Source organism: Vipera ursinii, assembly GCF_947247035.1.
Source record: "Vipera ursinii genome assembly, chromosome: 1".
Classification (NCBI taxonomy): Eukaryota; Metazoa; Chordata; class Lepidosauria; order Squamata; family Viperidae; genus Vipera; species Vipera ursinii.
Genome location: NC_139512.1, coordinates 341,387,153 through 341,401,113, shown reverse-complemented (window position 1 = coordinate 341,401,113; position 13,961 = coordinate 341,387,153). Strand labels below are relative to the sequence as shown.

Here is a 13,961-nt window from a genome sequence, read left to right as displayed (position 1 = left end):
TGAAACCAATATGTCCACAGATATCCTGCAAGCTCCAGTCACACCTAAGCTTAAGCTAGATTCTTTTAACTGAAAAATAAAAATAAAAATAGAAAGCTAACATGTTACCAAGCCAATTGTCAAGGTTCTGATTGACAGAGACAAATAAAGCAGAACTCTGAGGCTTGCAAATTCTTCAAAAAACATGTTTATAGATACAGATTATTGGTACTTCAAAAGTGAAACCAAGTCTGAAGAGATGCATAAAAATTCCCCAATACAAAGTTAAGAAATCCTGCCCCCAAAACTATGCAAGCAACTACGTTTCCCCACTCAGCTTGTTGGTGGCCTTTTCATGAAATGCCCAGCCTGTAGTCTTGGGAGAAGCTGATGACCTTGGTTCCCCTGAGAGAAAGTCTGAGAGAGAAAGTCTGTTTTGTCTAGCGCAATACCTGGCAAACCCCCTCGCTCCGTGCTATGTGGCAACTGAGGGGACTGGAGGCTCAAACATATAAGGAATGGTTGCTGGAATTGGGTATATCTAGTTTAATGAAAAGAAGGACTAGGGGTAACATGATAGCAGTAGGGGTAGGGGCTGCCACAAAGAAGAGGGAGTCAAGCTATTCTCCAAAGCGCCTGAAGGCAGGACAAGAAGCAATGGATGGAAACTAGTCAAGGAGAGAAGCAACCTAGAACTAAGGAGAAACTTCCCAACAGTTAGAACAATTAACCAGTGGAACAACCTGCCTCCAGAAACGGTGAATGCTCCAACACTGGAAGTTTTTAAGAAGATACTGGACAGCCATTTGTCTGAAATGGTATAGGGTTTCCTGCCTGAGCAGGGGGTTGGACTAGATGACCCCCTACCTCCTCCTCCTCCTCCTCCTCCTCCTCCTCCTTCTTCTTATGAATGAAAAAGATGGCTGCAACCATGCTCATTCTAAAGTTGACAACAATCTTCAATTATTTATTTTATTTTATTTATTTTATTGCATTTATATACCGCCCTTTCCCTGAGGACTCAGGGCGGTTTACAGGGAGTTAAAAATCAACCATACAAAAGTTAAAACCCAATTTAAAAAATATTAAATCAACCCTGTACTATTAAAAACCCCAATTAAAATGAATGTCTCCTCAGCCTGGGCCCGAGAGCTCAAAGAGCCAGGTCTTCAGGCCCCGGCGGAATGATCGGAGGTCGGGAGCAGTCCTCAGCTCCACCGGCAGCTGGTTCCAGAGGGCAGGCGCCCCCACTGAGAAGGCCCTATCCCTGGGTGTCACCCGCCGGCAATCTCTTACCGGCGGGACCCTGAGCAGACCCTCCCTGTGGGAGCGCACTAGGCGAAGGGCGTTTGAAGAATTATTAAAGAATTATCTTTCCTACAAAGAATTCTTCTGAATTTTGTCCCACCCCCTTCATAATGATCCTTTTTTGCAACAAAACTGAGAGTGTTTACGGTAATTATTTCTGGTTTTAGAAATATTTTTTAAATTAGTTTAGTCTAAATTCCTTAAATGCTTTTAGAAACTCAGAAGGAGACAGAAACTTTACTGCAAAATATCCAAGTGACCTCCCAGTTAACTTCAATCTACATTCTATCCAACCCTGGGGAATAAGAGAATAAGGTGCTATAAACCTTACCTTTCCTATTTCACTTTTCAGTTTGTATTGATTCAGCTGCACACAATCCTGTGGATTAAAAAAGATAAACCAAGTTACTATGGGAGGGGGTACAAAAAAAATAGAAAGTCTGAGATGTAGCTTCACTTCTCTCTAAGCTCCTCAAAATAATGAAAAGTCACAAATATATTTTGGGACCTCACTCACTAGGGAAGATAAGATATAAATATTTTTAAGCAGCAATGCTTCCAACCCGCTTCTATTAAAAAATAATTACAGCAACAGACAGAAGAGACAGCTTTGCATGAAGGAAGTTGCCCAAGCATGCTCCCAATGGAGAGTAAAGTATCAAAAATCCTCCATTATTTTGTACTTTATTTCAACCTTTTTTTTTGGCTTTAGAAAACTGGGTAACTTTGAATAAGTTCAGAATCTAAGTAAGGTCAGACCGACTATTATTACTGGAGAGAAGGTTATCCAAGAAATCTCAAGGCCATTGACTAGACTGGGAAGTTGAAAACACCATTCCAGAAAGTGACAATGTCTGTGTCAGGTCTGCCATGCTGGTACGCCTCCAATGCTACACTAGATGCCAATCTGCCATATTGCACCAAGCGGGAAAGGACTGGGCATAAGGTAGGAGGTAGAAGATGGGGAACCGAAACTACTCTTCATGCTGTCCCATGGGGGTCACCCATGAGCTCCAAGGTCACTTGATGGAATGCAATACCATCCATCTCATGCAGCCAGGGATTGCTACCAAAACAGTTTATTTGAATACCATTAGACATCAATTGATAACCATAGGGGGGTGGGATGGGAAGTCAGGGGAAAAGTTAAGCAGATGCTTTGCAGGTAAAATTCCAGATCTAGTTTTGCTCCACTGTAACTACTTGGCTTTTAGTAAAGTGTATTTTCGCTAGCCATGAGTTCGAGAGACTTTCTTTCCTAATTGTCCAACTGACAGTCTGACCACTTCTGTATTGCTACTGCTGAGAAGATGACATGGGTATGTCGATAAAGTCTCCAAAGTCCCTTCCTCTGAGTCAAGTTTCTTTCTCTGCAGTATTTTTACCAATGCACAGGAGATGACACACCTACCTCTGAAATAGCTTGCATATGGAAGGGAATAAGCAATGGAAGGAACCAAAAAGTAACATTAATAACCCAGTTTTGGAATTAATTTTAACAATGCTACCAATCAAACTATTATTTGAGGGAAAGGGGATCTGAAGCAACAACTGACAATGGTAGCAAGGGAAGGGACAGAGAACACATTTTAGCCCTCTTTAAAAGGTAAAGGTTCCCCCGCACATGCGTGCTAGTCGTTTCCGACTCTAGGGGCCGGTGCTCATCCCCATTTCAAAGCCGAAGAGCCAGCGCTTGTCCGAGGACGTCTCTGTGGTCATGTGGCCAGCATGACTACACGCCAAAGGCGCACGGAACGCTGTTACCTTCCCACCACAGTGGTCCCTATTTTTCTACTTGCATTTTTACGTGCTTTCGAACTGCTGTTGGCAGAAGCTGGGACGAGTAACAGGCGCTCACTCTGTTAGGCGGCACTCGGGATTCCACCCGCCAAACTGCCGACCTTCTGATCGACAAGCTCAGCGTCCTAACCCACTGAGCCACCGCATCCCTTAGCCCTCTTTACAATAGACAAAAAGCTCAAATTTCATAGAAAAACAGTAAAAGATAGCTGAACTTGATTAAGGCAAGATCTCAGTTTCTTAAGTTACAAGGGGGCTATTCCACATATACATTGGGAAAACAAGAATAGAACTCAGATAGGAGGCTGTGAGGCTCTCTTCCTCATTGGAATCACCCAATTTTGGGGATACTGGAGTTGTATTATACATTTCTGGTTCCACCTGCAGCCAAAGGCTGGACCAGGTCATTTCCCCCCAATGTGACCATTGCTCAGAATTTTAAATCCATGCAGCTATAGGATCAAAAAAGCTAGAGCAGGTGATCTCCAAAGGTCCTTCAATGCCACAGTTTTATTTATCCTTTGATTCTATGCTGTAGCACTAAATCTCCTACAGTGAACATGAAATAGGAGATGATTATAATTCTGTGAAACATGAATGACACAAGAAGGAACAATGGGTTCCTTTGAAATACGGAAACAGAATTCTCAGGAAATAATTATCACCCTTCCTGCTCTCCTCCCTTCCCTATAAATAGCTACTCATACACACTGAGAGGAAACCTTTTAATGCAGTGTTTCTCAACCTCAGCAACCTAAAGATTTGTGGATTTCAGCTCTCAGAGTTCCCCAATCAGCTATGAATTCTGGGAATTGAAGTCCACATACCTTAAAATTTTGAGGTTGAGAAACAGGGTTTTAACATTTTCCTATTTCTACTGATGAGAAAATGAGTTCTGGGAGAGGTCTTCGGCTACATTTTGTTCCTTTCTAGGAGTGTCGCTGAAGTTCTCTCCGCATGGAACTGAGCACCTGTGTCCTATTTTACAGAGGTATCTGCAGTCTGCAGTGGGGCAAGAATATTAAATAAGACAGTACTCCATAAACAGCATTTCCAAAATTTTCTGCTTCCTTAGGCAAATGCCAATATTGCTAAGTGCGTCAGGTGTCAAATAATACATTTGGGGTTATGACTCATAATGGACGATACAGAAGTAAAGAAAATGTTGGTAGCTCATTATGACTGTACTGAGCAGTCTGATCATAGCCTCAATTAACACTGCAACCACCAACATACAGGGTGGTCCTTGACTTACAACGGTTCGCTTAGTGTCCATTTGAAGTTACGAGGGAGCACCCAAAAAGTATTTACAACCTGCTTCTGAAGTTATGGTGTGTGGACACCTCCTCCCATGGTCCTGGGAGTGCATTTTGGGTGCTTGGCAATCAGCCCACATTTAGCCATTTGGACTATCCCACAATCATGTATCCACAATTTACTTCTGGTTTTCAGCAAATAGGGCTCATAGCTCATGGTATTAGCAACTGCTGTGTTTGCTTAATAACTGTCCCAAAAAAGATGACATAAATGGGTCTGTCATGTGATGACCTGCTTTATGACCATCATGACTTGTGACTGTAATGGGCAGGCTCCATTGCAGTCATAAATTGAGGACTACCCATACTAGTCATGAAGTATATCCCCTTAAATAAAATAGCTCTCATTTCCAAATAAACAGCCATATGCTCTTTGGAAAAGAAGGTTCAAATGAACACTTCCTTTTAATTCAAATTCAGTTTAATTCAAATTACTCCCATCTGGAGCAATGTACATTATTGTAGAAGAGGCCTTCTTCCTTGCCTTATATCCTTTGCAGGAAATGCCTCATTCTCATTTGCCGTCCAGGTAGAAAGTCTCATCAGCTAATTAAACAAAATTTCTCTTTTGTTTGATGAAAATGCCTGTAGGTCAGGGGTAGGCAACCTTTTATGACTCCTGGACTTCAACTCCCAGAATTCCTTAGCCAGTCATGGAAGCTGAAGTCCACAAGTCAGAAAAGAGCCAAGGTTGTCTACCCCTGTTGTAGGTCATTAAAACAAATTACGGATGATCTAAACTCTGAAACTCCATTTATTGTAGTATAGTATAGTAACAGACCTATGATCTTCCAGATGCTAAAATAAATTCCATCACACCTGAGCAATTAGGATGTTAATGGAAGTTAGAACACTGCATAACTCTAAGCCCACAGGTTAGAGTTATAAGTTGGTTTTTGGAATAGCCCTACTGGATGACCTTTTGACAAATTTAAATTAAATATGGAACTCTTGGTCAGTGAGCCTTCCAGTACTTGATTCTGGCTAAAATGGATTGTTTACAATTTAGATATTCCTAATTATTTCAAGGTGAAAGCCAGTTTGGAGTAGGCGTTCAGGCACTAGGCTACAAACAGGAAGACGGTGAGTTCTAGTTGTCTTAGGTACAAAGCCAGCTGCATGACCATGGGCCAGTCACTGTCTCTCAGTTCTAGAAAGGAGGCAATGGCAAACAATTTCCAAAGATCTGTAGGAACTACTCCAGCAGTCTCCAAGAGTCAACATTGACCCCGAATATCAGGGTATGTTGTGAATCCCCAAAACCGATGACTTTGAATAAAACTGTTGTGCAAAGATCATTATATTTATATTATATGCATCTCTCTCTAGCAAAGTCCCCAAACAGCTATCTCTTATATTATGCATGACAGCAGTTAGCACTATAGATTCAAAACCAAAATTGGTTTTTGCCATTTGGGGAGTTCATAAAACACTTGCCTGTAGCTCTTCAAAGCAGCAGTCTTTCCCTCCGGTTGTAGTTGCTTGGTGTTATGGGAACTTGTTTATATACCATGAAGATTTCCCCCCCCCTTTGAATCAGTGCTACAGAGCCCTAATTTTTATCTGCCCAAATAAACAGGCAAAATAATGTGAAGAGAGAAAAGCATATGCTGTATGTCCCAAGCCACACTGTTATAGAAGGAAGTGTCTCAGCAGCAGAAAACCTACTTTTTAGAAAACCATTCCCTTCTATGTGAAAGGGAGGAGGGTCTCCCACGTTTTGAACAAAATTTCCCTACAACTGGGGCCTCTAGAAGACTGCAGCTCCTGACTGACGAACCTATCCAGCTGGAGGAGGATGCTGTAGAAGAGCCCACACAAAAAAAAATCACAATAAAACCACAGGATAAAATATCCTAAAAGCAGCCAGAACTTCTTCTAGTTTACCAAAAAAGTGGGCTTAAAAAAGAAAACAGCCTCACTTTCAATAGACATATAGTGTCACTTCTCATATATAAATTATTTTATCTCCAAATAAATGGGAATCTATAGAGAAATGCCTGAAAAAAAATCTAAATAAGTTGGCAGGTTCATCATCATGTAAACAATATTGCCTAATCAGATAACGATGACTGAAGAAGAGAATATAGCAGTCTGGCAATACCTCGGTTACCATGGCAGAGCAAAACAGATTTCCAACCTCACAGCCACCTCTTAAAGTCATACTTTATGACCAACCGCAGGACTTTCTAACATGAACTTTATGTTCTCATGAACCAGAACATTTGCACAAAGTGTGGCAAGAAGATAACATTGAAAATTGCTATCAACCAAACCCTGACTTTATAATGTTCAAGGACTGATACACATAAACAGAAGGAAGAGAGTTATGGCTTAAGGTAGCAATAAACCAGCTCTAGATTGAATGTTCTCATTGGTCAGCACCTGTCCTTATTATGTCTTTCTTATTATAACATTTGCCAGTTTGGACTTTGGAGCTAAAGTTCTATTGTTTGAGGTATTATTCAGCAGTTGCAGCAATGGGTGGCAGTGAGCACAGTAGACCCAACTGCCCTTTTATGCAACATACTGGTATTAGGTTGATGCTGTTGCAACACGAAGAATTAAAGTGCAGTGAGACAATTAATCAAAAGTCCCAATTCATTCAATTTCAGAATGCTCTTCTGTGAGAGCAAGGCCATGGATAATATTTACTATGACCAAGGTATCCATACAAAATGTTACCCACAAGGTAAAATAAAGGATTATTTCTTTGTATTGCACGTGCCCTGTAAGGTGCAAGTCATATGTACAGTATGGATACATGCCACGGGGAACTAAAATTGAGCTGTAAGGTTCTGGGAGAGAACAGTCAAATGGTGGAGTGGAACCCAGAAGAAACCAAGATAATGTCTAAAAAAAAAAGGCCAAAATCAGCATCTTTAGAAGTCCAGCTTGTATTTCTATTGACCCTCTAACATCCAAATTGAAACAGCTGCTGCAATCCACTCTCTGGCCACCAGTGAATGGTGGCATTGTAAGCATAGGAGGTTTCTGGAAGCTTGTTGTTCCCTAGAACTGGTTCCTAATTTCAGGCACGTTTTTTTTTTTTAAAAAAAAATACAGATGAATTTTTTTGAGTCTCTAAAGCTGAGGTGGGGAAATACGGCGCCTTTATGACTTGTGGATTTCAACTCCCAGAATTTATGTGCCAGCTTGGCTAGCTCAGGAATTTTGGGAGTTGAAGTCCACAAGTCATAAAAGGGCCATAGCTCCCCACCTCTGCTCTAAAGGAAAAGCAGACACTCATGGCCAAATCAGGCTCAAATGGCTCTGCTTATGGCTGCTAACACAGCTCCCAGTTACCAAACTAACTCTTGTGTTCCATTCCTGCTGAGTTGACATGGTAATACTTGCTTGTGAATAAACCTGAGAAATCTTTTTTACAGAAGCTCTCTTTGTCAACCAGCTAATAAAAGTGAATGGAGCATGGTTATAAGGAGGGAAAGAAGGCTTATTCCTCTGACAAAGCCATTCACAATGGAGAGAAGGAATTAAAGAGGCTTTAGCTGCAGCCCTATGCAATGCAGAAGCTAATCTATAGACTGAACCAAGGGTTGGTGGATCAAAAAGCAGGGTACGGAATGATGCTTGACAGAACACAGGACTGGAGCCAGATGGCATACAGACAGAATCTGAAATCAAGGCTAGATCTCAGCAACAGTTTGAAACAAGCCAGAACTCAGGAGAGAACTGTGGGAAAAGCCAAAAAGTAAAATAAAAGAAGTAGAGAAAAGTAACACTACAGTAACGTAAGATGCTATACTAGGAGGAAGAAACAACTGTGTATAGAAGAACATACTGTACTGTAGGGCAGGGCTTTTCAACCAGTGGTACGGGTACCACCTGTGGTACATTGGCACCTGGCAGGTGGTACGCGACCAACCTAGAAAAGTGGTAGCGGGGGCGGGGAATGAGCTGAACGGGTGGCAGCACCACACAAGCCTGAGCGAGAGATGGCTTCAGCTGGAGCTTGGCGCTGTCAGGGCTCAATGAAAGTGCCAGGGCTGTCACGGCACAGTGGAAGTGCCTGGATCAGTGCCAGGCTTCAGCTGGAGCTTGGCGCTGATCCTGGCACTTCTGAGCCCAGAAGAGGCGCCGATCAGCTGGAATGTTGCAGCATCTCCAGGGTCTTGTGATTTACATTCAGCTGCTTGGCAAATGATTCATATTTATGACAGTCACAGTGTCCTAGGGTCATGTGAAGTGACCAAAACCTGCTGCAACCACCCAGCAGAGGGGGGGAAATAAAAACCAAACTCCCCCCACCCCACCCCCGCTGCCAATCCTCAACAGAAATGCTCACAACAATGAAAACCTCGGACAGGAGGAAGAGCGCCACCGGGCGGGCAGGCAGGTGTCTTGCTCAGCTGTGGCTTGGGGGGCACTTTTTTCAGTTCCATTGTAACTTCGAACAGTCACTAAGCGAACTGTTGTAAGTTGAGGACTACCTGAACTTCACTTTTTTTACTTTTTTTTTTGGTCATCAAGTTTTTGACACCTTGCTAGGCGACTGGTGGTACTCAGATGTTGCCATATCCTAAAAGTGGTACAATGGGGGGAAAGGTTGAAAAGCCCTGCTGTAGGGCTTACAGAGACCTGTCAACTCAAACAAGATGATACTGAAACTCCTTCTCTCTTCCTTATCCAGGAGAATCTAATCCCCTCCTTGAGTGGATAATGCAGTCCCAGGGTTTCAACATATCTGCAGCACCATTCAGTAGCTCACCACAAAAGGAATCTGAGAAAAACAGATCTTGTACTACAAGTAATTCCTGATTAGGAGGATCCAATAAGAGGCTGGCTGGCTGGACTCACTCCAAGATCAGAAGCCAAGAACCTACCTGGCTTGCCATATAGACTAGAGAGAGGAACAATGACAGATAAATCTAGCAATTCATCACACTTTCAATTGGAGGAAAAAGTGGGGGCCTCAAGGCAACTTGAAGAAATTATCCTATCCTCAAGCGTTAAATACAAGATTGAGGGGTCCTTGGTGCTCTCTGAACTTGGTCATTTTCTTTGCAGCCATTTCATTACCCAAACTAGGTAACATCATCAACTGCTGATGTTAATGAACCATCTGTAAGAAAACCAAACTCAGAGAGCACCAAGGACCCCTCATTTTAACTCTGAGCTACAAATATTCTCCTTTATTGGCACTAAATATGATTCTCTAGTCTCATGCTAGTAAAGTTATGCTTAAAATCCTACAAGCTAGACTCCAGCAGTATGTGGATCGAGAACTACCAGAAGTACAGGCAGGATTTCGAAGAGGCAGAGGAACTAGAGATCAAATTGCCAACATACGCTGGATCATGGAGAAAACTAGAGAGTTCCAGAAAAACATCTACTTCTGCTTCACTGACTATGCTAAAGCATTTGATTGTGTGGATCATTACAAACTGTGGCAAGTCCTTAAAGAGATGGGAGTACCAGACCATCTTATTTGTCTCTTGAGAAACCTATATGTGGGCCAAGAAGCAACAGTGAGAACTGGACACGGAAGCACTGATTGGTTCAAAATTGGGAAAGGAGTCCGGCAAGGCTGTATACTGTCGCCTTGCCTATTTAACTTATATGCAGAGCACATCATGAGAAAGGCAGGGCTAGATGAATCAAAAGTTGGAATTAAGACCCACTGTAGAAGAATGGGTGTTTAAAGTTTCGAATCTTGCAGAAATGTCTAAGATTTCTGCTTATCTGAAGGATCATTCACAGGAAAGATATATTTCAGTTTGGAGGAGATGGATAAATTATATTCAAAACAAGTATGGGACCAAAAAGTACCATTTAGCTTATGAGTAGATTTTAGTGGGATATTGTTATTGGTACGTTGTTTGTAGTTATGTTAAAAGAGAGTTAAAGCGCATTATGAATTTGGTTAATTGTATATTATGCATAATTTTTATTTAGAATATGATTATTGTAACTATAATCCTGTATTTAGCTCTGGGAAGTAGGGGGGGAAGTGGGTGGGTTTGGGGTGGGAGGGATTTGGGGATATATTGTAAAATTTTGTTTTTGTAAAACTCTTTAATAAAAAAAAAGTTGGAATTAAGATTGCCGGAAGAAACATCAACAACCTAAGATATGCAGATGATACCACTCTAATGGCAGAAAGTGAAGAAGAACTAAAGAGCTTCTTGTTGCGGGTTGAAACTTAACATTAAAAAAACCACGATCATAGCATCCGGCCCTCTCAATTCCTGGCAAATAGATGGGGAAGAAATGGAGGTAATGACAGATTCTATTTTCCTGGGCTCTAAGATCACTGCAGATGGGGACTGTAGCCAAGAAATTAAAAGACGCTTGCTCTTTTTTTTTATTGAAAAGTTTTATCATACATTTTATCTTTAACAGTCCCCCCTACCCCTCCCCTACCCCTCCCTCCTTACCCCTCCCTCCCTCCCCTCCCCCCCCAAAAGACGCTTGCTCTTGGGGAGGAAAGCCATGGCAAATCTAGACAGCACACTAAAAAGCAGAGACATCACCCTGTCGACAAAAGTGCGTATAGTCAAGGCTATGGTCTTCCCAGTTGCAATGTATGGCAGTGAAAGTTGGACCATAAAAAAGGCTGAGCGCCAAAGAATTGAGGCCTTTGAACTATGGTGCTGGAGAAGACTCCTGCGAGTCCCTTGGACTGCAAGGCGATCAAACTGGTCAGTTCTAGAGGAGATCAACCCTGACTGCTCTTTAGAAGGCCAGATCCTGAAGCTAAAACTCAAATACTTTGGCCACCTAATGAGAAGGAAGGACTCACTGGAGAAGAGCCTAATGCTGGGAAAGATCGAGGGCAATAGAAGAAGGGGACGACAGAGAATGAGGTGGCTGGATGGAGTCACTGAAGGTGTGAGCTTAAATGGACTCCAGAAGATGGTAGAGGACCGGAAGGCCTGGAGGAACGTTGTCCATAGGGTTGCGATGGGTCGGACCCGACTTCGCAGCTAACAACAACAATGATTCTCTAGAGATGCAAAAGAAAGAGGAAGATTCTGACTACTTGATCTTAAACTGCATTTAGCTGCCTACTGTTTGGATTATGGAATGGCTGTTGTTAAGAAATGAGAGAATCAGAAGGACATGGTCTGCATAGCGTGGTTACTTATGGTAACCAGTTAAAGTAAATGTAGATTTAAATGATTTTTAAAAATCATTGCGTCTCTCCTTGATTAGTTTCCATTCATTGTTTCTTGTCCTGCCCTCTGGTTCTTTGGAAAAGAAGTTGACCACTCTCTTCTTTGTGATCGCCCCTCAAATATTGGAACACTGTTTGACAGGTTTGATAAAGGAGAGAACTACAATTACTTTTATAAAATAGTGGAAACCCTTTTTGGATTTTTTGCTGAAAACGGATAAAATGAACAGTTGATTTGGGGATTGACTGCTATAAAAGATTGGTTTCTGGAAAGAAGGAAACCATAGTATGCAGTTTGGGAAGATGGAAATGGCAATTACTGTGTAAGTAACTGCTGCACAGAAGACTTGAAGTAGCTGCTTTAGACTTTGCTTTTTCTTTCTCTTGTAATCTTTCACTTTTTTAACTCTTGTAAATTTTCTTTCAATACTTTTTCTTTTAAGTTTCTGTAGGTTTTTAAGCATATGTAAAATCTTTTTTAATAAACATTTCTTTAAAAAAAAAGAAAGAAAATTATGCTGTCCTCCGATTCCAAAATCTCATCCTAATGTTTAACATTTTCTTCTGGAAGCTTTGAAAAAGAGAGTTAAATCACCAGAAAGAGCACATAAAAATCTAGCTGCTTTCAGCTGATGCAATTGGCTCTCTAGCAATATTACCACAGAAAATATGTCATCTCTTCTTGCCAAAAAAATGTGTCACTGGCTGGGTATGCAGAGGCTTCAAATGGCACCCGCTTTTGCTGTTCCTTGTTTACATCATGCAGTGGGAAGCAGTCATCCATCTTCACCTTCAACTGATGGCATTGATCGATTTCATCTTCATTTTTGCCAAGATGAATAAATTAGGTTGCATAATGAGTTTAACCGTGGCAGTATGGATATACTGCCTCTGGGGAATGACAATGACAAATGACTTAGGAGGTGTTGCTTTTGAAGGCATTCTTAGGCATCTGAAGGGTTCTGGGGAGACTGGAAGAAATTTGTCTAGGAAAGCAGGCAATCTTCAACACATACATAATGCATTACACACACATAATGTGCCTGTCAAACACTCCTATGATTTAGGTGGGGGCCGGGAGAGAAAAGGAATTGCAAACAGGCCAACTCTTTGATAAAGCAAATGTTTAAGCTAATCTTCCCTCAAAAATGAAGGCAAATGTACGTGTCCCAGGATAATGTTGCAGGATCCAATCTGGGTCAGTCACCAGGACCAGACGTTTTGTCTTCTGAGTTTTCGGACACTTGCTGGAGTCCATCCTCAGGGAACTTCTGTCTAAAAGAGTCTGTGCTTTGGGCTATTCTGTGGGTGGTATTTATATGGTGCCTATCTTGTGTGGTTTTTTTTAATCTTCCCTGATCTGGTACTTAGCAGATGTGCTCAATCTTTACTCAAGACTCCCTATGGCACAGTATTGGTTGGGATACTTGTCAGCTGAAGTCCAACACATCTGGACAGAATTAAGAGTAGCCTGCTGTACACAGATACTTTACAATTAGGGCCTGTAGCAAAAATATAATAATACTGCAATTGGAGATTCCTGTCCATCCAGTCCTCTTTCTTGCCATTCAGCATTCCATTTCATCTCTCCCCTATAGGTCTTTCTGAAAATCTTTTAAAAAGAAATTTATAGACCTCAAGACGCTGCTTTCCCCCACTCCAGTTATGTATGGCTTTGGATTACATCAATATCAGAAACAAAGAGAATGTCTTGCACACAAAATGTCTATGTGTGCTTTGTGCTCCATGCAGGTAATCCTTAAGACTAGTCTGCTGTCTGCATATACCCCTATGGTCACATGACTGCATTTCAAGTGCTTGGCAACTGGCTCATCTTTACAACAGTCATGTGCCTATGATTTACAATGTTTTGTGCTAGTTTCTAGCCTTTATGGCTGCTTTCTGGCAATAATTATGCATAGAAATGTATTGATTCACTTAATGACTGCAGTGGTCGCTTAATGACTGCTGCATTCACTTAACAACTGTGGCATTCATTTAACAACTGCCCCAAAAAGTCATAAAATTGGGTCATGGGCTGCCTTGATTTACAACCATCATGACTTACAATGCAATTTATGGGCTCCATTACAGTCATAGATTGAGGACTACCTGTAAATACTGAAAATAAAACATGTCACATCTGTTTTAACTCTGCAGTCAGCAGTGATGGAAAAGATGAATTAAAGATGAAAGGAAAAGGCAGGAAGGGTGGACCTAGAAACCTAGAATAAATAGCTATGTCTTAGAGACAAAATCAGTCATTCTGCTGTTAGTCTCCATCAATGTCACACTAAACTTCACTTCTAGCGACAGCTTGCTGTTTAAAAAGAAATGTGGTAGGTCACAAAAGCTAGTGTACTTAAAGAGACTCATTCTTTGGCCTTCCCAGGGACCTTCAACAATGTTTGAAAAATAGA

General features: G+C 41.6%; 1 protein-coding gene across 2 annotated transcripts in view; it reads right to left on the bottom strand.

Moving 5' to 3' along the window:
- The window catches only part of CAMKK1 (calcium/calmodulin dependent protein kinase kinase 1), a 122,685-nt gene that overhangs the window by 53,273 nt on the left and 55,451 nt on the right, over positions 1-13,961 (bottom strand). For both annotated transcript variants that reach the window (XM_083372777.1, XM_083372778.1), the window contains exon 3: positions 1,619-1,666. In XM_083372777.1, coding sequence (XP_083228903.1) covers positions 1,619-1,666 — 48 coding nt within the window. The remainder of the gene's footprint in view (positions 1-1,618; positions 1,667-13,961) is intronic.